Genomic DNA, 27,088 nt, shown 5'->3' on the forward strand with positions numbered 1-27,088 from the left:
AAAGTAAAGCTGTGTGGCTCTTGGACTCATTGCTCAACTATGCAGTAGAGAGGAGGATTAGCTCAAGCTGAGCTCCAGTGCAAGTACTGGGCATTTGGCCGTTTATCCATCACCTGGCGGACTGAGAGAGACACTACCGTACTCTTTGTCTCTTTCCCCCTAAATCTCCTCTTATCATTCTCCCTCTCCTTCTACCTTCCTTCCCTTCTCTCAGCCATGACCCTTTTGTCAGCGGACCAGTCCGTGAGGCTCCCGGAGCCTGGCAAACACATCAGCCCTTCTTTGTACCCAACAGACTACACTGGCTCCAAAGAGAACTACATGGACAGCGAGGATAGCGCTGTGTTCGGAGCCGTGGAGGCCCCCAGGCGCTCGCGGGGCCGCCTCATCCTCCATGGCATGGTCATGTTTGGAAGGGAATTCTGCTACGCTGTGGAGGCAGCGTTCGTCACGCCTGTACTGCTGAGCGTGGGCCTGCCCCGCAGCCTGTACAGTTTGGTGTGGCTGATCAGCCCCATCCTGGGCTTTCTGCTCCAGCCCATCATCGGCTCGGCCAGCGACTACTGCCGTTCGTCATGGGGCCGGCGGAGGCCTTACATCCTGGCCCTGGGCATCCTCATGCTGCTGGGGCTCACCCTGTTCCTGAACGGAGATGCTGTCATCTCAGGTGAGGGGACGGGCCGGGGGATCCGAGAACGAGATGTATTTTTAGTCTTGTCGTATCAGAAGCCGACTATGCCTTTTTGATTCAGAGGAAATAAAAGAGAATTAATTGCCAGTTCTGTCAATCAAAGAAACATAAATATTGTAGAGCACACTGTTGAAATCTGACATCGCCTTGATCACCTTCCATTATGCTTCTGCTTTGAAAAATAATTGTGACTTATCTTGTAAAACTCAATGAACGCAAGGCAAACGGATGAGGTTTTATGATCTAATTAGATTATTCTCACACCGACACCATGATAACTTCAGTTTTTTGCCGTCAAAGCCTTTTCTTATCACTTTGGCAGTATGTTCTCGTTAAAGGGTGACACATCCATTAAGAAAGAAAAAAAGATCGAACTTGTTAAATATGTGGGCATAATGTCCTGAGGGGCGGGATTAGAAGCATGAGATATTGGGCCAATGAAGTTGTGAAAGCGAGAAACCTTTGCAATGATCCAGGAATATTACGAGTGCCACATATTGCTGTGAATGGATTAGAATTTAGAATTGATGACCATGTTGCAGGCACCCGGCAGGGTTTAAAATATTTTTGTGCAGCAGTCGAGTCGCAGGACCCGAACACATACATATGGGTCAATCTCCAGCTAAACTACCATTGGTTTAGTGGATTCTATACAGAATATTTCACTGTAGCAAACCGTGCCTTGCACAACTTGAGGATGAGCAAATCGAGAATATGATTCCACTTTTAATCCGGCAGCTCAGCACCTAAAGGTTCACCTCCCTTAACTTTATGGGTTTGAGAAGGCCTGAATTGACCGCTCACACGTTTAACTTGTGACTGAAGTCAAATATGTGACTTGTGGTCCTGAGCCGCTGGCACAGACACATGATGAAGGAAAATCTCACTGTACATTTGATAACAACTGATAACATTTAAACAACCCGACCTTGTTTCCTGAGAATCCGACAGGCAGCATCACGAGAAGCTCTACTCCCAAAAGAATCTGTGACCTTTGCAGCCATAAAGAGAGCTCCAGTGTATTGTTCCCCACTGAAAGGGATCACAGTGGGGTTGCGTGCCTATTCACTAAAAATGATATTCACGATTGGCCCTGAAAATTATTTAATGATGGAGCTTGAAATAAATCATCCTCAATACCTTTAATCATTCCTTTTGTTTGGATGATGATGATGAGAGTATTCACCGGACAGGGCATTGAACAGGAGGCTACAAAACCTTTTCGGAAATAACCAAGAACACTCTGCAAACAGTGAACATGTAGAATTCGAGGGAATGTTTGGAACACCAGTTTGAGAGATCTCTGTTGTGAGGAAACAGCAGGATTTGTATTTCAAATCTGGGGCGTAGGTCAAAAAGAAAATCCCAATCAGCTTGTTTGAAATAATTGTTTTCTTTGTTGAATGCTCTGATTGTTGATTGATTTTCGATTAGAAACGCTCTGGGTTTTGCAATAATCATCGAACGGGCTGTAAAGTATTTATTTCATCCAATGTACTCCAGATAAGCTGATTATCTATCAAAGTTTCTCAGAGTTGTAGTAAATGCCACGGGAATCGCGACATATTTGCATTGTTGTTACTGTAATGTTCGGCTGATGTTTGAAATTTCTGTCTACATCTATTCACAAACTTTTACATTGTTCTTTCCTTTCTAAACACACTGATCTCCATTGAATCCACTCCATTATGTTGCACGTATACATTTTTTTTTTTTCTGTCAACTCTAAGTGCTTTTCACTCTGCTCTTTGCTGGATTATTTTTCCCTGTAATTAAGTGTGGCTTCAGCTTTGCTTTGCTGCAGCAAAGCGCACTTCATGTTCTCCTGCGGGCTTAATAATAATAATAATAATAATAACTAGAAAATTTCACAAGAAATTTCGAAAGTGTGGCTACTACTGCCGTAAGACGTCTCAATATATATACATTACCGGTAGTGAGATGTGTTATTGAGGTACATTTTATATATATATATGCCAACATTAGCTATGAGGGCTTGATGGTGTAAATATGAATAGGACAGCACTTTGCTGCAACATATCACGTGATTACATATGAATACCAGCCCCTATTGTCCTTGATCTCAGAATCAATAACTCCTTGACTTAAAAAAAAAATATATATTATTATTTTTTTGCATAAATATGATCAAGAGCCTGAGTGCACGCGACCGTATTACCACGTGTACGCGCGCGCCCATTCGCGCGTGCACGTATGTGTGGATTGGATATATTTATATATATGCCAACATTAGCTGTGAGGGCTTGATGGTGTAAATATGAATGGGCCAGCACTTTGCTGCAACATATCACGTGATTACATAACAACATAATGTGTACAATTGTCTATTTATTTTCTATTTAATACAATAATGCTCATTTTAGCTTTATGTTAAGATACACTTAAATCATGGGGATTTTATGTTGAAAGGGAAGACAGAGAGACAGACAGGTAGACATAAAAGCCCCGTGTCCTGTGTAGGGATGGGTATCGTTTGGATTTTTTACGATACCGGTGCTAAACCGATACTTTTAAAACGATACCAGTGCCTAAACGGTGCCTGAACCGATGCTTTTTTATTGCCAAGGCAATTTTTTTTCTTCAAATTGAACAATATTATTAACTGTTTAAAGTATACTATAGATATAAATAAATAAGTACATACAAAACACACTTCAAACTACAGCTTCAAACCTTTTAACTTCAAACTATAAAATATATATATTTAAAAAAAGAACAGACACAAGCATCATGGCCTGATGGGACCGTGTGCAACAGAACTCAGACACTGTTGGATCCTAAAACTGCTGCTTTACTGGACTACACGTCATCATTAATATCAATTGGAGAGATTTGTTCCATCAAGCCAAGGACGGACGTTCAAAAGCTCGTGCTCGTGTCTGCAGCGATCTCTGTGTGCGCGCACTGTGTGTGTGAGCGCTGGAAGCCCCGCCCCCTCGAGCCCCGCTCTGCATGCAGGTGGACAGAGAGCAGAGCAGCGAGTGTGCTCTGATCCGCGCTATTTTAATAATCGTTTTTAGTGTGCGGGCACTGCGCTACCTTTTTAGTATCTATATACCGTGCAACTTTACAGAGTAGTGTAAAAAAAAAGTATTTAAATCGGCTCAGGCACCGGAAGGAAGCATCGAAATCTGCGTTGCTTTTCGGTCCAGTAGGTACCGGACGTGTTGGAACCGGTGCCAGTATGGTACCCAACCCTAGTCCTGTGTCACCTGTTGCCATGGTGGCAGCTTGATTGATTGGCTAATTGGTAGCAGCTGTGACACTGTCACAGAGCAGGAGACTGGACTGTGGATTTAATGAGAAAACAACCTTTCAAACTATTGTGTTTAACAGACAACCATGGATCCCATCGCAAAAATAACGCAATCATGAGAAGCACAAGACTTCTGAGAACGTTTCCGTGTACTTAAATATTTGTAAGGATTTATAAATGAGAGCGTAAATTCAGTTTGTAAAGTGCTCATGTTTCCGTCATGAGAGAAAATACAAATACAAAAAGGTTGTTTAGGACACAGCTCCTCGTGCTCTAGCGATGACATCACAGCTCTAACCTGCCTCATACACACCCATTGTAAACTCTGAAATGGTTCCCACATTTTCCTAAACTTGAACAATAATTCCATGAAAACTGTGCTAGCTATCAAAAAATGCCCAATTGGGCAAATAAACTCCAGACTTTTGTATATATATATATATATATATATATATATATATATATATATATATATATATATATATATGTATGTATGTATGTATATAATGTACCTCAATAACACTACCAGTAATGTATGTATATTGCGACGTCTTACGGCATTAGTAGCCACACTTTCAAAATTTCTTGTGAAATTTTCTAGTTTACTCTCTACTTTCCAGATTGGAAAACTCTATAATTGCCTGCAGTGCTCGATGAGTGATTAGCCGCCTTTGTTCTGTTTTGCAGCACATGTCAGCGACCGGTCGTTGAGGAGCACGTGGGCCATCGTGGTGGTGATGATCGGAGTCGTGCTGTTTGACTTCGCTGCAGACTTCATCGACGGGCCCATCAAGGCCTACCTGTTTGATGTGTGTTCACATCAAGACAAGGAAAGAGGGCTGCACTACCACGCCCTGCTCACAGGTGAGTAACACGGACAAGCACTTAAAACACACACACACTGTTGTTGCACTTGCTTCAATATGCATTTTACATTTGTATGCTTATTTCTGTTTTCAATCTTTTCTCTTTCAACTTGCATCTTGATGGACTTGCTTTGAATGAATAGGCATGCATGTGAGTTAATCGTGATGGGCAGGCGGCACCTTGCATGGTAGCAACGAGTGTGTGAATAGGTGAAGGGAAAGTAGGGTAAAAGTGCTTTGAGTGGTTGGAAGAAAAGCGCGATACAAATACCATTTGTTTTTTGTTTGTGGTGTACGACATTGATGCTCTGAGATAAACTGGATCTTCTTATGGTGTGACACTGGTGGGTGGAGCAGCACGATACTGAAGGAGGTGTGAACACTTCAATAAACTATGCCGCTGTCTGACAGTGATCTGCATGTTCAGGAAGACTTTAGATGTCTGTCTTTTGATAAGTGTAATAAGACCTTCTCGCCCAGAGTTAGATGACAGGGTTGACACCACACTCGTTAGCTTTGCATAAAGATGAAAACAAGGGGAAACCGCGAGCCTGACTCTGTCCAAAGGTATATACTGTAAATCCTGTATTGTATCTTGTTTGTTTAATCCTTAAAATGGCAAGTTGTTGTTTTATGTGGGGGTTATGAGCTGTGTTTCCTGGCTGACCACCTGTGGACACATTCAGAAGCGAATCAATAGCTATCTCTTTATTTTGAGTGAATACAATGCGGATTTTAGTGTCTCACAGCTGAAGATTGTGTAATAAACATGCGAGATACGCCCTATTTAGGTATGATTTTTTTTTTCTTCTTTCAAACTCCATCTGTAAACCACCATGAGCTTAGAAAATATGTTCCAAACGAGTCTAAAAGATATACAGGATAAAGCAAATATTATTCATACCCTGCAAGGCAAGAGGATGTCAGTGTGGGCGTCAGTGGTGTGTTCAGCTGTCAGCAGGCACCGGGTGGTGTGAGCATGCTAGTCAGGCAGTAATCCAGCCCTGAGCTAGTCATGTGCTGCAGTCATGGGTCTGGGCTGAGAGAGACAGAAGGAGGCACATGACTCTCCAGACGCCCCTGCCACCTCTGGTATGTGAGGTTTGAGGAGGAGGGAGAGAGTGGTTGTGTGTTTCACTGCACTTCAGGTACCTTTTTGTGAGAGCTCTTCACAATCACACACTTGTGAACACATGTGGAATGCTTTGATCAATACTCTCTCTCACCGGACCACTTGAGTCATTACGGATGAATGATTACTTTACTCACTTATTACTTATTTACTTCCCTAATTACTAAAGCAACAGCTACCTGGATACATGAACACATCATTTATGTTTAGCCATATATGTGTGGGTCCATGAAGGACAATGTTTGTCTGTTGGTTGGCCGATCGATCGGTCCTTCACTTCAGACTAAAATCAATGAACTATCGAATGGATCGCCTTGACATTTGGTGTGGACATTTTTTGTGCTCAGAGGATGAAACCCAGTTAGTATGGTGATCCCCTAACTTTCTAATCCAGCGAGTAAGATTAGTACAAGTAGTAAGTTGCACATTTGCAAACAAAGTCTGGACAAGCAACCGACAATTAACATTTGTTTTTATATGTGTCAGTTGAAATTGTGGTCTCTAATCCCATGCAAAAAAATTTGCTTGCATGTAATGTGAACCCATGTTTAATGTATACCCCCATAGCCTAAAGACATCCAATTGTGCCTCGCTCATATTAAATATCGTCCTCTCTCGTCTTCACTCATATTTTTTAAAACCGTCCAGTTGAGCCACGGCCATTTCTTTGTTTTACTCTGCTGCACTAAACTGCAATAAGAGTCATTGAATGGGCAGAGAGACACACACTTGAGGTGATGTTGATGACAGAGAAAGAAAGTACTCTTCGATCACTCTTCTGCCATTTTGAGCGACAGAAGAGTGATCGATGCAGCACACAAACAACAGTGTTCCAGCCTGGTAGACATAAGTGAAGCTCGACAGCTGAAGTGGTTATTCCTTTGCCTGCCAGTTGCTATAATGCAGAGAAACAGCCTCCATCTCAGGAGGCCTACATTTAATTATTTCAGTAAATCATGTTCAATCAATGTTCACTCATATAGGGGTTTCTGTCCATTCTGGCGCTAATCTTTCTTGAAGCTCACATCATATACTTGTCCTTTGTGTTGTTCATGAAAGCCAGTGAGAGCAGAGAGAGATATGACATTAAACGCCACATGCCGTCTGCAGTTGGTGAGCCTTCATCTTAGTGGCAAACATGCTAAATTCATAATCCCTCGATCCACTGCCTGGATTTTGAGTTTGAATCACATTGTCTAAAGTTTGTAGCCTCGGGTTTCTGCAGAAATATTGTATGAGAATATTCTCCTTCGTACAAATATGATGTTCATTATTCAATGTGGATATGTGCTCCTGACAGCTGGGATAATTTCCTCAATGTGCAGCAATTACATGATTCACTGCAGCAGAGTGACAATACACAATGCAATTTGTACCTTTTGAAAGGACCTTTCTCAATGCATGGTGCTATTTTAGCAACAGCTGCAACAAAAGAAAAAGCTGAAAGTCAGAGAGAACACGTAGCTGATGACAATATGAGCTGATGTTTAAATATGTATTCGTTTATGCATGCACAACCTAAGCTACTGTACCACCAAACCTAAAAGGACGAGAGGCACTGAAATAATTCAAGCAGGTTAAGTACACATGCCATTTTAAAGAGGCACTCTACACTAATGTGTTTGCTGTACACATAATCTCATAGATTCCTGTCAGCATACTGTGCTAAAACAGGTGGCCTTTTTAATAATTCACATTTCTACAGTATTTCACTCAGCAGGCTGCTGTTTTTAACCAAAAAGCTCTAAAAACTAACTCTCTGAAAGGTACTTAATTATGCTGGAAAGGAAGGGTTCTCAGGCTGCACGGTGGTGTAGTGGTTAGCACTGTCACCTCACAGCAAGAGGGGCCAGGGTTTGATTCCCCGATCCCGGGTGGTCATTCTGTGTGGAGTATGCATGTTTTCCCTGTGGCAGCGTGGGTTCCCACCTGGGTTCTCCGGCTTCCTCCCACAGTCTAAAGACATGCAGTTCAGGTTAAGTGGAGACTCTGAATCGCCCGTAGGTGTGAATGTGAGCGTGAATGTTTGTCTGTCTCTATATGTGTGTCCTGTGTTAAACTGGCAATCTTTTCCCTATGTCAGTTGTGATCGGCTCTAGTGGCCCCGCGACCCTGGGTAAGAGGTTTGGGGAATGGAATGGAATGGAAGGGGTCTAGCAGAATCTAATGGTGTGCCGTATTTATTCCTGAAAGCAACTCTGCCTACGGTATCTTAACCTTTGCCGCTGTGTGTTCCAGGCCTGGGCGGTGCGTTCGGCTACCTGGTTGGAGCTATGGACTGGGGTCACTCGATATTGGGTCAGCTGCTGGGCTCCGAGTACCAAGTCATCTACTTCTTCTCGGCATTTACATGGGGCATCTTCCTCACTGTGCACCTCTTCAGTATTCCAGAGCAACCTCTGGGCAAGGACCCGTTTGCCACTGACCCCTCACCTTCCAGTGCCCTCCGCAGACTGGGCTCCCACAGTAATGGTTACGGGGGGCTGGCTAAAGAGCCCGTCTCACCTGCAGGCCCTGCATCCGTCCCTGATCTCAGGCCTAGGTCGTTCTCTGCTCTGGGAGAGGCCAACTCAGTGACCTCCAGTGCTAAGCAGCCAAACAAAGAGGTATGTGACGCAGATGTAGATATATATGTGGACAGATGATTTGGAATACGAATTTAATAGATCCATACTCATGGTCAAAGGGAGACTTTAATAGAGCAGCTAAGAGAAAAATGACTTTGAATGCAGTCTTAATGCAACTTAAGTACCCTATACATCCTATATTGTTCATATTTATATGTTAGGACAATTAGAATGATGCCTAGTTTTTTTATTGTATAACATAGAAGTGATTTTCTTAAAAAAAAAGCTTTTGGTTTGTAGCTTCCTGTTTGAAAGAGAGTGCTTTTTGAAAAGTCTGTCCGCATGTAAGTACGGTCCATTCTCATGAATGCTATATCTCAAGGCTATTTCTTAAGATTTAGCACAAATATCCAGCTGAAATCAAGAATGAAGTGGTTCAATTTTGGTGGTCAAGGTATAATATCATAACTCAAAATATGATATGCTAATCATGATGATTTCACACAGGCAAAACATTTACAGGATGACATTTTGGACAGACATGTTTGGATAAAGGTATAATTATATACATTTTATTCCACAACAGAGAATAACTTCAGTTATGTGTTTCATTAAAACTAGCCTGACCTGCTTGTACAGTATGTGTAGTGTAAACTTTAAATAAAACATACTCAGGCCTTGTGTGTTCTCGCACCACCACTCAGACATATATTGATAATTCAGTACTGTTGATGGGGTTCATGTTCAAAGCTCTGCAGGGCAAATATTCAAACAAACCCATGGCGATGACATGCAGGTTTTTGAATGTGTCCCGTTGTGCGACATTGAATTTCCGTGTGAAACGATGCATTAAGTATTGATGAATTCTTTTTTTCTAGATCTTTTGAAACTTTTTTGAACTTCCATCAATTCGTCAAACCCTACCAGCCTTAATGCAAAGAAGAAGCATCTATCAGAATAATTTGTAGCATCTTCTTTTTAAACCCCACTTCTCTCATCTCTTAAAACGTTTGATTAATATTCTCTAACATGTCATGCTCGAGCCCTTATCTCAGCTCTAGTTGCATTTGTCTTCCCTTTGTTTGGTAAAGCACATTAGTGAGTTTATATAGGGATTAGTGTTCGAAGGTGAATGTTTTTAAACCTTAAAAGCGAAAGATTGCGATGTCATATCAGCGCATACTCAATGTAATGCCTTTGAAGTGCTCTTCATACTCTTTAATATTGGCTTCGTCGTCTGCCCTTTTGTCTTTCATCATCTCTGGCCTCCATCCCTTGAGCACAGCCCTTAATGCCGCTGTGTGATCTTTATGTTCAGTCCCTTCATTCATTCTAATGAGGGTCTTCATCTTCATGGACCAGGCTTCGGTTTTCATTGTTGAAGCGTTTGAACTGACGCCTCTAAGCACCCCTAATGAGAGGGATATCTGTTGGAGCTGATGCCTGTCCCGTGTGTGTGTGTGTGTGTGTGTGTGTGTGTGTGTGTGTGTGTGTGTGTGTGTGTGTGTGTGTGTGTTTGTGTTTGTGTGTGTGTGCAGGCCCAGAAGAGAATGACATTCAGGTTGATGATGAAGACTGTCATCAACATGCCGAACCACTACCGCTACCTGTGTGTCAGTCACCTGCTGGGATGGACGGCTTTCCTCTGCAACATGCTGTTCTTCACAGACTTCATGGGACAGGTAGTGATTTTGAATGACACACACATGATAACCAATCAGGTGTGGCTTATTCTCGATTAATTGTTTGTCATCTTTCAGACAGAAATGCTAAATATTTGCGTGTTCCAGCTTCTCAAATGTGAGGATTTTCTGCTTTTCTTTATTTGATATCTTTGTCAAGCGAATATTGTTGGGTTTTGGACAGCTGGTGACTCCAAATAAGACAAATCAAAACAGTGATTAGTGTAACATAAAGTTGCATGTTACTATCTTTAGTACTGAAACCATCAGTTTATTAATTTACATTTTTACAACTATACATATATTTTTACAACTATACAAGGCAGAAATGTCAATTATTCCAGCTTCTCCAAGCTTCCATTTTTTTAATCTGTTTTTTTTGTCTCTGTATACTGAACATGTTTGATGTTTTCTAACTGTAAAGATCTTCAATTTGAAGACGTCGCCTTCATTTTCTGACAAATTCCTGACATTTTACAGACTAAACAGTTCATCAAAGAAATAATCCATCAATTAGTCAGCGTCAAACAACATTAGAGGTGAAGAAGAACAAACTGCAATACGTTTTAAATTGAAGCCATTATTCCCTGCTTGTGCGGAGGAAGACGGCGGGTGAAGGGGAGGCAGTAGCCTCTTGTTTGTGTAATCTCCTGTTGACGTGTAATAAAGATGAATTCTTGATAGTTTCACCGTATACAGGCACTACAGGATGTTCCTCACACCAGGACACTGTCCTCACCGCCTTATTAACACCCGATACACCAGCATGTAATCTGAAACTGCAGGCTTCATTATCCGCGATGAAAAAATATGTTGTCAGTGACTTCAAAGATAAAAGCCAGAATCAACAAGGGTGGCCAACATTTTGTTATCTATATCTGTGAAGCAGTGTGCTTTGACTGCATTTTAACACTTTTCTTGGCAATGTATTTCTCTACTTTTTTTGCAGATTGTGTACAATGGAAATCCATATGCAGACCATAACTCCACGGCCTACGCCACATATGAGAGGGGTGTAGAAGTGGGCTGCTGGGGGCTGTGTATCAATGCTGTGTCCTCTGCTCTCTACTCCTGTAAGTCCTGGAAAGCGTGTGTGTGTGTGTGTGTGTGTGTGTGTGTGTGTGTGTGTGTGTGTGTGTGTGTGTGTGTGTGTGTTTATTTCCCAGCATCACTCAACAAGGTTGTGCAGGGAAGCAGGTAGCAGTGAGCAATTGTTGCCTCATATTCTGTTCGTGGTTACAGTGTGCTGCACAAATGCAACACACATGCTTTCCCAGCTGATGTTTCATTCAAATCCACAAAGTGTGTGTGCTATAGCAGTAGCCAGCTACATTTACAATAAAGTGCTAAAGGGAGAATAATGTGCTTCGTGAAAAGCAAAGTTCAGCCAAATAACAAAGCACTGGCATCACTGTGCACCTCTAAGTGTAACATTGGTTCTATTTAGTCAGGATGTTGAGAAAATTGATTTGTTTTACCCTTTACATTGCTGCTCTGAAACAAGAGGTAGCCCATCCAATGAAATTTCAACTTTAGCAAATATAATGCACACTGGAGGGTTTCATAAAGTCTTTAATAATTGCATAAAAGACAAAGCTGTCGTCACCTAATCCAAAGTTCATGTTGGTGTTCTGTGGTTCTCAAGTAAATTGGTTTTCCTCTTTCATGACATTTGTGTGTTTGCAGACGTGCAGCGTGTCCTCCTACCGTACATCGGCCTGAAGGGATTATACTTTGTGGGCTACTTCGTATTCGGCATGGGCACCAGCCTGATTGGCCTCTTCCCCAACATCATCGCCACGCTTATCCTCTGCACCGTATTCGGCGTCATGTCCAGCACGCTCTACACCATCCCATTCAACCTGATTGCGGAGTATCAGCGGGAAGAAGAGGTACTAAGCTGGCAGAATAAATGTTTTTCAGGGTTGAGATGCATTTGAGTAGAGGAAAAAAACAAACTGCGGTGTCGAGAGTGGGTGGATGACGTGGTGGTGCCTGTCCACGCAGCCTGGGGTCGCCCAATTAGGAAGCTCAGGATCTAATCACAGAGGGCGGTGTTGCACAAAAACTCTGGAGAAAGAGGAAAGTTAGTAATGTACATTATGGGGCATGAATTGATACAGAAAGAAATAGAGAAGTGTGGGCGTCAGCAGGTCCGAGGCAGGAGGCAGGAGGTTGGACCGTGTTCAGATATAACCACGATCCATGACCTGTGAGGAGAAAAAGCAGAAGGACTATGGAGAAAGAGCAAAGTTAGTAATGTGCATTATGGGGCATAATTCATTCAGAAGGAAATAGAGAAGTGTGGGCGTTAGCAAGAGGCAGGAGGCAGGAGGCAGGAGGCAGGAGGCAGGAGGCAGGAGGCAGGAAGCAGGAAGCAGGAGTCCAGATGAAACCACGATCCATGTAAACCTGTTAGGAGAGAAAGCAGGAGGCCTTGTAGGTGAGGAGAAGGATTGTGAATCCTTCAGGCCCCAGGTTTACCTGTAATAACAAGATTTGGGGGGAAACCAGATTTTCTTTTATTTCAGTTTATGGACTCATATAAATTGAGCACATTTTAAATTAAATAATTCCCATTGAGAACGTCATATTTGACAAATAACATAACAAGTGTACTCATGAATAAATCAAACCGTAGAACACTTTTCCCTGTGGCTTACAAATCAATTGTTAGAAGAAAGAAATATTTTTGTATGTGCACTGGCATGCTCAGTCAATACCTCAATAAGTTGAATCAGGGGAGCTGGTGATTAAATGTATTACTTACTTACTTACTTAAAGGAGTTGAATCTTTTTACCTAACTATTGATTGCTTTCTGCCCCGGGCATTTTTGGTATTACAAAAGTTCATGACATCTAATCTCTTTTTTTCTCCTCCTCCTCCTCCTCCTCTTCCTCCTCTTCCTCCTCCTCCTCCTCCAGGAACAACTGAAGCTGCGAGGAAGCATTGAAAGGCAGCGAGGCAGCGGGGTGGACTGCGCTGCCCTCACCTGCATGGTCCAGCTGGCTCAGATCCTTGTGGGTGTGGGTCTCGGCGCTCTGGTCAACATGGCAGGAAGTGTCATCGTGGTGGTCATCTCGGCCTCGACCGTGTCCCTGTTCGGCTGCGTCTTCATCGCCCTCTTTATCAGAAATGTGGACTAATCCTGCTTATATAAACATATTTAATGGTATTGTTTTAATAAATACATATTCTTTATTATATTGTCAACATGTCTTTGATTCTTAATTTGACTAATGTGACAGTTTTCAACCTGAGGTGGCAAAGAAAGAAATGTCTTCAGTTTTTCCAGTATGGTGTGGCCAGACAGTTAATAATAAACTACACACGCCTATTTGCTGAGAGTTAGATGAGAAGATTGATGCCTTCCGTGACTTTTTTTTTTCTACCCCTGACCCACCGGAAATCCCTCTTTAGAAACTCACTTTCACGCACAATTTGACTCTCACAAATACTAAATTAAATCTTTATTCCTCTGTCAATTATATCACTAGTACGGGTGATGTAATGTAAAAACTATTCCCCGAACGTATACATTTTATAGTTTAACGTATACATGTAATTTTTTTCTTCTAACTGTTTTTTTGCACCAGGCTGTGAAAAGTTAGGCATTGTATCATAGAGGTCTATGGGTTGTCACTCACTTTTGGAGTCAGTCTTTTGGATTATTATTGTGGGTATTGTATATTATAATATAATGCATATTACTTTTTTAGAAAGAAAGAAAGAGAATATTATTTTTTTGTAAATATTTCTAACAAGGTAGTCAAACTTCTTTGGGAGGGAAAAACATATCAGAAAAACATTATTGTTCAAAGCAGAGTATTGTTATGTCTAAAAACATGTCTGGCCAGTTAAGTTATTGACAGGATGTGATTTGCATAAGCTATTTAAGATGTTTCACTCGGTCATAGTGAAAAGGAAAATGTATCCCTTTGTTCTCCTCATTACCTTCCTCGTTCTACCTCCAGGCTTTGTAAAGAGGCTCAGTTGTCATATTTTTTCACACTTCTTGTCTTGTTATCCACTCGTAATAATACATCAACAGTCGGGTACTGCATCTGAAGCCATTATTGTGACCTACCTTTCACGTTTTTGTGTGTGTATCAGGCACTTTCAAGTCTATTTTCACATGGTAAATGGACTGCATTTATAAATTACGTTTCTACTGGAAAAAGCTCTTTACAATAGTCCTCTCATTCATACACCAATACTGGCAGAGCGACCATGCAAGGCGCTTGCCTGCTCATCGGGAGCAACTTGGGGTTCATGTCTTGCTCAAGGACATCCACACGTGGACAGGAGGAGATCGAACCGACGACCTTCTATCTCCTGAGCATTTTCAACAAGGTAATCAAAGTAAATTGGTTGAAAACATAAATAAATAGTGGTGCACTACAAAAAGCACTTTCCTCATCTTTGAAAATCTGTTTGCTGAACATCCAAAACCCATCAAAGGCTCTTTGGGAGATCAATGGAGACATTAACGCTTCTCTATCATTGTCAATCATGAGATTGATTTACGTCATTTTTCTTCCCCTCAAAGGGGATTTTAGAAATGGTTGAAATGCTTATTGTGTGAGAGTAAACGGATTTGTGTGTGTGTGTGTGTGTGTGTGTGTGTGTGTGTGTGTGTGTGTGTGTGTGTGTGTGTGTGTGTGTGTGTGTGTGTGTGATCATGATATGATCATTTGGATGTACTAATTCAACTTGACATTTATTTATCATTACATTAGATTTGCACTGAATCGAAACCTTATATAAATGCTACCCATTATAATAAAGTGATTTAAAATGTCTTATCAATAATTTGATGCTTAAATTGTTCCGGTTTATTTATAAATGATCTTAAATAAATGAAACACAAGAAAGAGGAATTAGCCACGATTTAACCGCTCTGACCTTCTGCTCGTATACATTTACTAAGATTATGCTGCAAATGTGCCAATTACTCCTCTAAATCAGGATGAATAAAGGGTAAAGGAATTACTGATGGTTTATTCATGCAGACAGTGCACTAGTAATGAAGGGAAGTTGCACTCAAGTTGACATTTAAAGCATTGATTGAATACTGTGCATTTGCACCTTTTTGTGCTTTAATGGCAAAGGTCATGAAACATTTTAATGGAAATGTATTTGGCATTTTCCATTAAGGTTATTAGAAAGAAAGCAAATCAAACTTGGCCAATAACTCTTATTTGATTTTAAGGGGGTTTCTGCATTGATTACAAATGTATTAGTGTAAATTACAAATTATTTAAAGGTATAAAATGCACACAAAAATCTTAAAATACAATGTATGGGCTCAAAAGTAACCTCTCAATCATTCCTTATGTATGTGATCCAGACTCATTTGGAGTCCACAGGGAGGTGTTACCCTCAGGGTGTACAGCACACTCTCATCCATCAATCTCTGCTCCTCCTCATGCGTAACTCTTTACATCTGATACAAAGTGGGTTGTTAAATTGCTGTGTGAGTTTTTGCTGTGTACTTCTATATGTGTGTGTGTGTGCGTGTGTGTGTGTGTGTGTGTGTTTTCCCTTTCGCCTTTGCTGTGTGGTGCCAAGCGGAGACACAGAAAGGCACAGAGACAAGGGAAGCGGGCCTTGGGCTACTTTTATTCCAAATCCTGGTTTGAGAGGAGGCGTGATGTGTTTATTTGTGCTTTAGAATGTAAAGCCACCGGGAATCAATCAGACAATGACGTTTTATTTGTCTGATTCACAGCTTTGTCCTCATATGCCAGTGCCACTCTTCATAGCTCACTCAACCACCACTGCTCTCTCTTTCTCTCTCTCTCTCTCTCTCTCTCTCTCTCTCAACTCTCTCTCTCTCTCTCTCTCTTTCTCTCTCTCATCTCTCTCTCTCTCTCTCTCTCTCTGAGTGCGGAAAACAATACATATACAAACAGCAATGTGACAACATAAGGATGCAGAGATGCATGTTCACATGAGTCGACAAATGCCATTTTGATATGCATCAATAGTAAATCTTACAAAGTCGATGCATGTGTGCAGAAAAGAGATGCACTTCACTTGCACATTATTAACATTTATTTAATTTTTAATTTTATTTTTTTGGACAGACTTGGCACATTCAAAATACAGTTTGTCTTCTTAGCACAAGAGAAAAGTCTATCGTATTGTGAAGAACAACAAAAAAATGATGTCAGTGGACAACTGAGATGTGGTCAAACATATTTGCAGATCTTTCCTCGTTTTTTTTTTTTTAATGCAGATCCAACTTGGACTTGTGGAGGAATACACATATAAATAACAATCAAAGAGAATAATAAATAAAATAAAAGCACTTTATAGAGGCCTACGTGTTGTTTAGCGGCAGATCTCTCCGATCATTGTACATAACAGCCCCCGGAGGATAGAACACCACCGCCGGTTCCTCGGGCGCGCTGACGGGGACCAGGACCCGCCCTTGCTCGTCCATCGCCGGCTTCGTGGTGGCTGTGATCGGCCTTATAGTCGGCGATGTTATCTGCCAGAAGAGTTTTTTCAGCGCTTTCCTGAACTCCCGCCTCATCAGGCAGTACAGGATCGGGTTCAGGCAGCTGTTGGAGTGCGCCAGGCACACGGACACGGGGAAGACGTACACCTGCGTGGTGTAGTACTCATAACTGAAGTGAACCACGTTGAGTTTAATGAGGATGCCCCAGGCTGTCAGAGCCTGGTTGGGCAGCCAGCAGAGGAAAAAGGACAAGACCACTATGGTCACAGACTTGGTGACCTTCGCGCGTCGTTTGGTGCTCGAGGTGTTGATGTTTTTGGAGGTGATGGAGCGCAAAAGGAGCAGGTAGCAGGCGCAGATGATGCCCAGCGGCAACACAAACCCCAGCAGCACCTTCTGAGAATGATACAGCCCCAGCCAAAACTGCGCGCTTCCGTTGCTCTCCGGGAACTTGACGAGGCACAAGTCCTCACTGGACACGCTCACGGTCGTGGAGAAAACCGCGTGCGGCAGCGCGGCGGAGACAGCGGCGATCCAGATGAAGACGCTGATGCAGCGCGCGGGGCAGCAGTGCGGCCGCCGCCTCCTGCCCTTGAGCGCAGAGGCGAGAGACCAGTACCTCGTCACGCTCATGGCAGTGAGGAAGAACACGCTGGCGTACATGTTCATAGCCGTCACATAGGAGACGATCTTGCACATCGCTTTGCCGAACGGCCACGTGAAATCCAGCACGTTCTCCACTGCCCAGAACGGCAGAGTCAGCACGAACTGGAAGTCCGTCAGCGCCAAACAAGTTACGAAGAGGTTGATGGAGGATTTTTTCCACACGTGTTTGGACTTCATCAGGTAGAGAACCAGCAGATTTCCAACCAAACCCAGCGCGCACACCAGCGAGTAAATGACGGAGATTGTTATCCTCACAATAGCTGCGCCATCTCCAATGAAATCGGTTTTGTTGAAGTCTGACAGGTGGGAGAAGTCCCCGTCGCAGCTGTTGGTGGTGTTGAAAATACAGCTGAGGTTGATGTTTGCAGCATGGACTGTGCCTGCTGAGCCTTCGTAGGTCGTGTCTCCTGACATTTTAAACCTTAATCCCCGAGGATATTTCCTAAAGTCATGCCGAGTTCCGAATCCTCGTGGATTTCAAGTTATTCATACAAATAAGTTGGTGGGGAAAAGATGCAGGTTTTCTGTGAATTGAAATTAAAAAAAAGAACTGCTGACTGGTGACAATGCTTTTCATCAGTGCTGCTCACATATTCTTCTCTGCGCGCATCAGCTCTCCACCGTCGAGAAAACGAGTGTGGACCAGGACTGTGCAGTGCGCACGCACATTGTCTCTGCGAGCGCTTTTCACATCACTCCGCACTGAATAACTCCGCAAGACTGTAACCTGCAAAGGAGAAATCCCTGTTTTTATCATTTGACATTCAAAGTTAGAGGAGGACGATGCAGATCCAGCAGTTTTTCTGCACCGCAACATCCACTGTGCAGTAAATGCTTGAAATATGAACATGACATGTCTGTTGTCTTGAAATGTGTCAATTATCAGATCCAGGAGTTTACAGAATCGCCAGTTGAGGGCCTTTTTTAAAAAGAAATTGAGTCAACAAATGGGGGTGTACTTTATTGTACACTGAGGTGTGCTGCTCAGCAGGGGTAATGTGTGATGAAGTTCATGGAAGATATGTTTCTGAACTTGATGATCCAACATGAGTTATGGACCTTGCATTAGACCTAACACAGCTGAACATCCTTAACCTGAAGCTCCAGGGCCATGCTGAACTATTCACAGCAGCTTATGAAACTGTGAAAGCCTTCTCCAAGAAACTGGAATTCTGGAACACTTAGCCACTCAAGCTGTTAGTTTGTAAGGAAAAGAAAAACTCACAGAAAGCACTTGCATGTGGACGTGTCCTTGAGTGAGAAGAAAATGTGTTTTCATGCTATATGGCAAATACAATCTGTGCCGCAGAGATATTTACTGCCACCCGGTTCATTGTAAAACGACTTGTTCCTTGAGAGGTGATGGTGAGTCATTGTAGCGCCAGCCTGCCCTCAGTCCAGAGAAGTAAGAAGTAGCATAAGAAAGTAAAATAGACTGCATTATAGCTCCCCCCAAATATAAGGGAAATTTGAATATTGTAATGTAATCTGAGCTAACGTTCCCCGATCATTCTCTAAAAAATTTGATTCAGTTTGAATGAAAAACATATTAACGATTACCATGATATATTTGCACCTCATATTGTGTTACAGACACATTACATCATTTGACATGTTGCCTATTTCACCGGTTGCCAATCAAACAGAGAGGATCAAACTGATGCGTTAGATAAGACACATCTTCATCATGCTTTATAGTTTCATCATATATTAGTGTGTTTGCCCCCTGATCTATTTTTATTAAGCGTATAGGCCGCAAGTTCCCCAGAAACCAACATGTCAGATCCTCTCTGAAGCTCTGCAGCCCAAAAGGATAAACAATTATGTCTGTGACGGGAAAAGATAGATCTCCGCTGTAGCTCTTATCTCCAATCACAACTACGCACCGTCACGTTAATGGTTTCCGGATCATCCTTCTTGTAAAGGACATCTCGACAGTTAATGTCATGAAGTGGATACATTTACAGAGGGAGGATTATACTGTGTTTACCCACAGCCTCCTAAAATCTCTAAATTGTCCCTTTGCTAAAAAAAAACATTTGGTTCACTTGAATCTGATTATGATTCTGGCACTAATAAGGATCAATTGATTAAAGTCAGATCTTAGTACTGGCCATGCAATTAGCTTTTATAAAAAGTGGGTCAGAATAATGTTAACCCAGAAGTATCCAGATCTTGTACGCACACAAAAACTCAGTGAAATATACTCTTCAAAATTTTGCCTCAATAAAAGTTGTACCATTTACTTAGAGTATTAAAAGTAAAAGTACTTATTATGCAAGTAGCTACATTGGAATTACCTCAACATAGAAGATGTTTTAGTGTCATATCTGGTTGAGGGAGAGCTAATTAAGTTTAATTAATTAACTCAAATCTACTGTGTCATAAATCATATCCTCATATCCTTAATTAATCAGAAAAGTATTTAGAAACTACAACCGTTAGAGTAAAAAGTCAAAGTATTAATACTTGTACATATTTCTACATTAGAAATAACTCAAGTAAAGTACCTTCAACTTGTTTCATGTTACTTTCTGTTTAGAAGTTGTGATAGGTGTTCTGCTGACCTCCAGTGTCACTCATGTAAACTACAAAAACTGCCCACATGTTCACATATTGATTTGATACAGCACACATACTTTTTTTATATGTCTCAGCTCCAAATCAAACATCTACTCCAGTCCGGCTGGTATCTGTTCTTCTTATCAGCCTGCAGACACACCCCTCATATAGAAACTCCGGCATTCCTCAGCTGTCACTCTTTTGAAGTCAGCCGGCAGACTGGCCACCTGAAATAAGGTCAAAGATCCTGACACCTTTATAGTAAACAGAGCAGAGAATAGATGTCCTTCAGTAAATATGCTGTTGGCCGGCGTTACCCTGTTGTGAGAAAAGGGAGGAGGAGATTTCAGCATATTCGGTACATTTTAATCCCCTCTCCTCATATTTTGTGCCTTTGTTGCCTGGAAAAATATTTGGTAATGAGTTGACTCTTTCAGACATTTTGAGGCAAAGCAAGTACCATTAGCAGAAGCCAAGCACACATCAGTCAGGTTTTAGTCTCTGTAAAATTAATTAGGGTTGGCGCACTAAACACATGCAGGCAAGTGCTTTTTTTCATATGGATTCAATTCTAGCAGTGACCAAAGCAATATATAATGAGGTTTTTAAAAGGGGCTCAGAAAATAAATAAAAAACTAAAGCAACAGCCAGCAGGTCCATAAACAGGAAGAACAACATGAAGTTTGACCTTTTTGGAAATAAATGAATGACCTTTCTTGCTGAAGGTAAGGGGGAAAGATTAATTCAACTGGGCTGTCTGTATGGTAAACATAAAGATATAGCCAGCACATCAACATGAGTGGAATTGGGCCTCTCACCTGACATTCAGCAAGAAAGAGAATACAAAACTATTCATTTAAATGACTCTGCTTTTCCACTTCACCTCCCATTGTGACGCTTTCAATCTCCTGCATTCAAATCTTCACGTCTTGGAAAAAGCATTTGAAACAGAGTTTGAGTGTTAGAACCAGATGGAAGATAATTCTCTCGTGCCAACAGGGAAGCAGTCCAATATGCCACAGGTTGATACTGCACCGTGTTCACACCCTCACCCTGGAATTTGTTGGCTCCTGCGACACTAGCTGGCATTACAGCACCATAGCAACACAACAACTGTAACCAAAGTATGATCACGTGAAAGGGAGCATAATCGTTACTTAATATCAGCACGTCTTGCTTATTTGCTCCCTTGCTCAAGTAATTGAAACTTGAAAACGGGGGTGGCAGCAGGTCATGGAGCCGTTTATGTGTGATGGAGTACGAGTCAGGAGCCATCGGTCTGTGACGAGATGAAAACAGTCTGCAGACTGACTAACGTTTCTTAGAAAACACCATGTGGCAGCACATATACAGTAGACATTTATTGATAGGTGGCATATAAACAGCGGGAGCAGACTTCACGGCCCTCCTCCTTCTACATTTAGATACAGATACACGTTTAAAACTACCCTGTGAAAGGCTGACAGTTTGGAAAGTGTCTCATACAGTGGAGCACTTTCACCTCAGCCGAGCCTCCACACACAGGCTCGGCTGTTCTGCCTCGGTAGCTCGGAGGCTGCTGGGCTCCAAATATACAGTTCAAAAAAGCCTCCGGCACAAGTTCTCCTTGTCCTCGGCCAAGCCGGGAGTCCAGAACTGCAACCGTGTAGTACATAGAAGGCTCCGCTTGCATTGCTAATGTTGATGAGTAACAATATTCTGTGTGGGTTCACATGGAGGCATTGTGGATAGAGGAATAAATAATGATGTTTGTGATGTAGATCAATAGCTTCCCAGTTTACTAGTGATACACTAAGTAGAAACAACATGACACATAGATGCAGCATGCTGAAACAGTATGTGGGACATGCAATATTGCACATTTCTATACATTAAATGATCTATTTACGCGCCAGTGGAGTGGAGTGTGCTTGCACAGTCCCGTTCCTCTCATTTTTCAGTCCATGTGTCTCCCACGCTAACTAATAACCAGAACAACTGTTGTTACCGGCTGCCAGCTGGTGTCACAGTTTTTTCCGACATAGCAACAACTGATTGAGCGCGAGACGCAGTCGAGCAGCTACGAGCACCTGTTGCTGCACAGCATCGGAAAAAGACTCGTCCCCAGCTTGTGTTTATCGTCTTCTTTGTTCTGAAGCTTCATCAAATATTCAGACAAGGCTGCCCTTTATGAGGAGGGTGCAGACTTGATCTAACACAGCCTTCAGGCCTCAGACCTGTCCTGTGCTGAGGGTGGCACACTGCCGTGACTGTGAGACAAAAGGCAGCAGCTGTCACGTGGAGGACAAAATCCTTCATGTCCAAACAAATTCCCAGACTTGCAGTCGCGCACACTTCTCATACGGCGTTGGTGTGTGTTGGCTCTGCGGAGCCGGCCGTTAAGGTCGTGTGTGGCGTGCCGGTGTCCATCATGGGGAGCTTCTCCGTCCCGTTCCTTGGTTCTTCCCTCCGTCTTCCCCTCCGCCAACACAATCTGCACCTGCGACTGAAAGATACCTCATTTATAGGCAGTGACGGAGAAACCAGTCATTCAATAATGAAGTTTCTGTTTTAAATGAACAGGTCAACGACACTGGAAAATATGCTCATTCACTGTCTTGCCGAGAGTTAGATGAGAAGATTGATACCACTCTTTGTGCACTAAATATAAACAGCAGCTGGCTAGCTTAGCTTAGCATAAAGACTGAAAACAGGGGGAACAGCTTGCTCTGTTTAAAGATACGAAAATCCACCTGCCGGCACCTCTAATGCTCACTAATTAGAACATTATATCTAGTTTGTTTGATGGATAAAAACATAGAAAACCGCCCCAACATGTTGAAGCCTGAAATCTTGAGGGAAAGGTTAATTACAGATGCCAATGTGCATCTTGGCACGAGCCTAAAATTCTGTGAGATGTGCCACTAACAACGTGTGAAAGCCAACAATGATGTTCAGAAAACCAATTTTACAATCAGTTTATACCAAATCACTTTTGAATTCTGGGTACATTTTTGACTGTGGCACCTAGTCTGTTCACAAATTCAACAACAAAGCATTTTTAAGTTGATACCGAGCCTCTGACTGGCCTCTTCTACGTGGCGACGCTGGCCGAGGCTCAAGGTTATTGTAGTATTTACACCCATTTGTCCAAAAAACTGTTTGCTCAGAAACAAACGAAACAACAACTAAAGCAAGTCTTGTATTGTTATGTTTTTAGGAGGTACTGGTAGATTTTTATTAACTTTGGACATAGCCAGGCGAACTGTTTATCTCCAGTCTTTATGCTAAGCTAAGCTAACTGGCTACATCTTTGACAGGAACAAGTGCGGTATCAATATTTCTCATCTAACTCTCGTCAAGACAGCGAATAAGCACATTTCCCAAAAATATCAAACTATTACTTGCATTCCATTGTATACAAGTAAATCACTTTGTTGTTCTGTCACAAAAGCTTACTGTGAACAAAAGCAGATGAATACAATGACGAGGATGAGCAACACGAGCCCTGCGATGATGCAGACAATTATGATGTGTCGTTTCTCTCCTATCCGCCAGTCGAAGTCCAGATATTCACATCTTGAGCCCATGTAACCCTGCTGACACCTGACACAAATGAAGGGAGGAATACATACTTTAATGTGTTTGATGTGACAGACAATGAAACAATGCTACTGCCTCTTTCTTCTGTTCTGTTCCTCCACTTTTCTCAATTAGCATTACCTCGTAAGAATCTCTCACCTGCACGACGGGGCCTCCTGCTCTTTAATGTAACGACATTCCCCGTGGATGCAGTAGTTCATTAGTTTCTCTGGACATTTTGAGAAGTGGCCGGTCCACTGCCCTGTATCTGCTGTATCTGCTGGAGAAACTAAATTACGACATTTAAAATTAGTTTCAGAATGATTGTGTTCAGGCAATTCAGTATCACACCATTCCACCATCGGTATATAAACTAACTAAAAGTAAAGGTAGGAAAGCTTAAATGTCAAACTATTTCTGAAGGTGTGTCACGTTCTGTCAGCTTGCTTCTTTGACTTCTGGCATGGCTTGATGTTATAAATAGACTGTTTGCAATACGAGCCCTGAGAGAAGTCCTGATAAATCATTGCCAGGAAAGCCTATAGTGTCATCAAACTATCATTAAGCGTGCGTCTCAATTATTACAATTCCTCACTAAGTGAAACACATGCTGAGGTGGGATAAAGTTACAAAACAATTCACTTTATCTGTCTCTTCTCTCCAACTTGCTCCACAAAACACACCCAACATGGCTACTTGTGGGCCATAATGCTGAACTTCTGACCCCAACATTACACATAATGCTTCTTGTGCCACGGGCTGCCGCTATCTTTACAACCCCATTATCTTTGAAAATGAGCTTGTAAAAGAATACATGCTGTTCAGGCTCTCTCATCAATGAGAGCGCTCCAGTTGTGAGTGGAAACATGAGATGCGGCTTGCTGCCATGGCGTCATTGTTGAAAGGAAAATATCTAGTTGCAAAGTTCAAAGGAATAGTTTGGTAACGCTTTTGTTTGCGTTCTTGATGAGACGTTGACAGCACGACAATGTCTGTTCGCTAAATATGAAGCTGAAGCCAGCGGAACTTAGTTTAGCTTATGTTAGCGGGGAAACAGCTAGCCTAGAAAAGAATAAAAACGTCCACCGGCACCTAAAATAACTACCTGACATGTTATATCTCATCTGTACAAATACCATAAAACTCCAAAAAGGACAAGATGTGGTTTTAGAAGAGGGTTGAGTGATGCGTTACCCTCTTATTGTGAAGTTAACCTGCTATTGCTTCCTATTTAGCATTCAGACATGACAGTGATCTCAAAAAAGAAAGCAAAGAAGCACATGTCTCAACAAATTTGAACTATTCTTTATTGTATTATTATTATTTATGATAAAGCAGCTCTTAAATCACTTGTAACAAACCTTTTTTAGTTTTTTCCCCAACAAAAACAAAGACAAGAAATATTTAAAAGAATTTAATTACAAGAATAATTTGTTGAAATGAGAGTAAGTACTCAGAGTTAGTGTCTCTTGCTAGCAGACATTTTAATTATTCCTCTCTCGTGAGTCTTTGCATGTTTACATTCACTGTGCTTTGCCCATCTTGCAACAAAACCGCCTCCATAAAACCTCAGAGCAACCATTTATGACACCGCCCTGCTCCACTCGCCACCTGTCCACATCTACCTGTGCAGTTGTCTCCGTTGCCATGGTGAGGACAGAGGGACTCAGTTCGATTGGCAGACTTGCCGGTGGCATTCCATTCTGCCAGGGAGTATTTGCATAGGGCCAGAGCTGCAGCCAGAAACACAAACAAAAAGCCAATCACACACACACACACACACACACACACGTAGGCTACACACAATCACAACAAACAAATACATGCACGTGCACAATTGTGCAAATGTTTTTACCAATTTGTGACCACCTTGCACATAAAGAATAGGATATACAGAAAAAAAAACACAAGCAGAGGTAATAGCTACTGAGTCACGGTGACAGCCTTTTAGGGTTGGAGATTTCTCTCGTTCACGCCCACTTTTGCCTCTCACACACACACACACACGCACATTTTTACTGCTCTAAACAAAAACGTATTCACTGCCCCTCTCACATAAAGTTGACCACAGACTCTGTAAATCTATACATGAGGATATTGTAATGTCATATTTAATTCCACGTTGGAGAAGACAATGCTTCCTAATCACAGGGGATATATTCCTGGTGTATTCATTCAATCATTAACCAACACTGAAGTCTATTGTACAAATATAGCTCATGGGAAGAGCACTGCACTTAAAGCTGCATTACTTTGAAGACACATGGATGATGAAAAGGTGCGGCAACAATCAAAAGCAGATATGACACACTCATACAAAGCCATTTTAACACTGTGTCCCCATAAGAGCGGCATTATCACAAGGAGCACACATTCAAAATAACAATTATACGTAGATGGCAGTCTGCTAGTCCTGTATTTACAACCAACAAGTAGAGGAAGTGAACAGGATGAAACAACAGCAGCTCTTACCTGTTACTATCCCAACATAGAGTCTGTACACCTGGGCCATCTTCTCACTTGATAGAAGCGCTCGTCCGGAACATGAAAGTTCAGTGTCATTGACAAATAGAGATGAAACTGGATCAAGCCTTCTTTAGAGGTCAACGACCTTTGAAAAAGGTGTGTACGAGCTGTGGAAGTTCCCCAGTGGCTTTTCGTATTGTGGTCCTTCATTGGCAGTTAGGTTCATAGTCAACCAGGAGAGCTTGAGGCTATAACCAGAGCACACACACAAGCCCAAAGTGTCTGTCTGGGCTGAGAGTGGACTGCACTACAGCGTGTGTGCGTGTGTGTGCATGTGTGTGTGTGTGTGTGTGTGTGTGTGCGTGGGTGTGTGTGTGTGTGAATAGATTTTAAAAAGGGGTGGCACTGAAACTCAAATCTGCTCTCTCCCCGCCCACAGCCTTAAAGGAGAATGGGACTCCATTCAAGCTCTGCAGGTTTAATTCCTCCTTAAAGGACGACGCCACCTTCATACCTGCTTTCCTTTTCTTAAGAATGAAGCGGCAGGCAGAAGAAAGAAAGCTCATTGACAGCCAGTTTACCAGCAGAGCAGTTCAGGGTCCATTTGTATTTTTCCATTGCATTGTCTATTGGGGAAACGTGCACATGCCCTGTTTTAGACGTTTGCGGGTCCAAAATCTGGACTTCTTGTTGGTCTTGTAGAAAGAGATAGAAAAGTTTAATGTGAAAGTTCAAAATGGCTATAACTAATACTTGAACTTTACTTGAGTATTTCCATTTCATTCTGCTTTGTACTTCACTGCATTGCAGAAGGAAATATTGTGTTTTTACTGTTTTACCTCTTATTATATCTGATCAGGATAAATATATTATAATATAATATGTAATAGTGTGACACTCACATGGACATTTTTCTAAATTGATTACTTTAACTTTTACATTTAGCTGATGACATTTAGCTGATGATGCTTTACTCTTACCTAAGTAGCATTTTCAATGCAGGAAATTAACTTGTAATTGAGTTTTCTACATTGGTATATTCCCTCTTTTACTGAAGTATAATATCTGAATACTTCTTCCGACTGGGCTGTTTTGCCAGAAATGAAGCGGAACATTTTTTGTTCTCGAGACATGACCAGCAGATGGCATTA

At 42.0% G+C, this 27,088-nt stretch overlaps 3 protein-coding genes across 3 annotated transcripts; 1 reads left to right on the plus strand and 2 right to left on the minus strand.

Moving 5' to 3' along the window:
• Positions 1-216: 216 nt before the first annotated feature.
• On the plus strand, positions 217-13,362 carry slc45a2 (solute carrier family 45 member 2; the record flags this gene model as incomplete). Its single annotated transcript, XM_079235193.1, has 7 exons — positions 217-667; positions 4,656-4,832; positions 8,205-8,572; positions 10,072-10,215; positions 11,165-11,288; positions 11,902-12,107; positions 13,141-13,362. The coding sequence occupies 7 exons, from the start codon at positions 217-219 to the stop codon at positions 13,360-13,362; spliced, it is 1,692 nt and encodes a 563-aa protein (XP_079091319.1).
• Positions 13,363-16,541: 3,179 nt separating this feature from the next.
• Positions 16,542-17,762, minus strand: rxfp3 (relaxin family peptide receptor 3; the record flags this gene model as incomplete). Its single annotated transcript, XM_079235568.1, has 1 exon — positions 16,542-17,762. One exon carries the CDS (start codon positions 17,760-17,762, stop codon positions 16,542-16,544), a length of 1,221 nt encoding a protein of 406 aa, XP_079091694.1.
• Positions 17,763-21,286: 3,524 nt separating this feature from the next.
• Positions 21,287-26,033, minus strand: btc (betacellulin, epidermal growth factor family member). The gene is made up of 5 exons (XM_079235504.1): positions 25,944-26,033; positions 25,097-25,204; positions 23,631-23,760; positions 23,349-23,495; positions 21,287-22,395 (listed from the first exon to the last, which is right to left on the minus strand). Exons 1-5 carry the CDS (start codon positions 25,981-25,983, stop codon positions 22,248-22,250), a joined length of 573 nt encoding a protein of 190 aa, XP_079091630.1. The 5' UTR covers positions 25,984-26,033; the 3' UTR covers positions 21,287-22,247.
• Positions 26,034-27,088: the final 1,055 nt, after the last annotated feature.

Source organism: Taurulus bubalis (genome assembly GCF_910589615.1).
Source record: "Taurulus bubalis genome assembly, chromosome: 19".
Taxonomy (NCBI): Eukaryota; Metazoa; Chordata; class Actinopteri; order Perciformes; family Cottidae; genus Taurulus; species Taurulus bubalis.

Bases quoted from the DNA above. Each gene is read 5' to 3' on its own strand.
- btc (XM_079235504.1), bottom strand. From the start codon at position 25,983: ATGGCCCAGGTGTACAGACTCTATGTTGGGATAGTAACAG. The intron at 23,496-23,630 runs GTGAGAGATTCT...CATTTGTGTCAG, and splicing joins CAGGAGGCCCCGTCGTGCAG to GTGTCAGCAGGGTTACATGG. The intron at 22,396-23,348 runs GTAAGCTTTTGT...GGTATCTTTCAG, and splicing joins TTCATCTGCTTTTGTTCACA to TCGCAGGTGCAGATTGTGTT.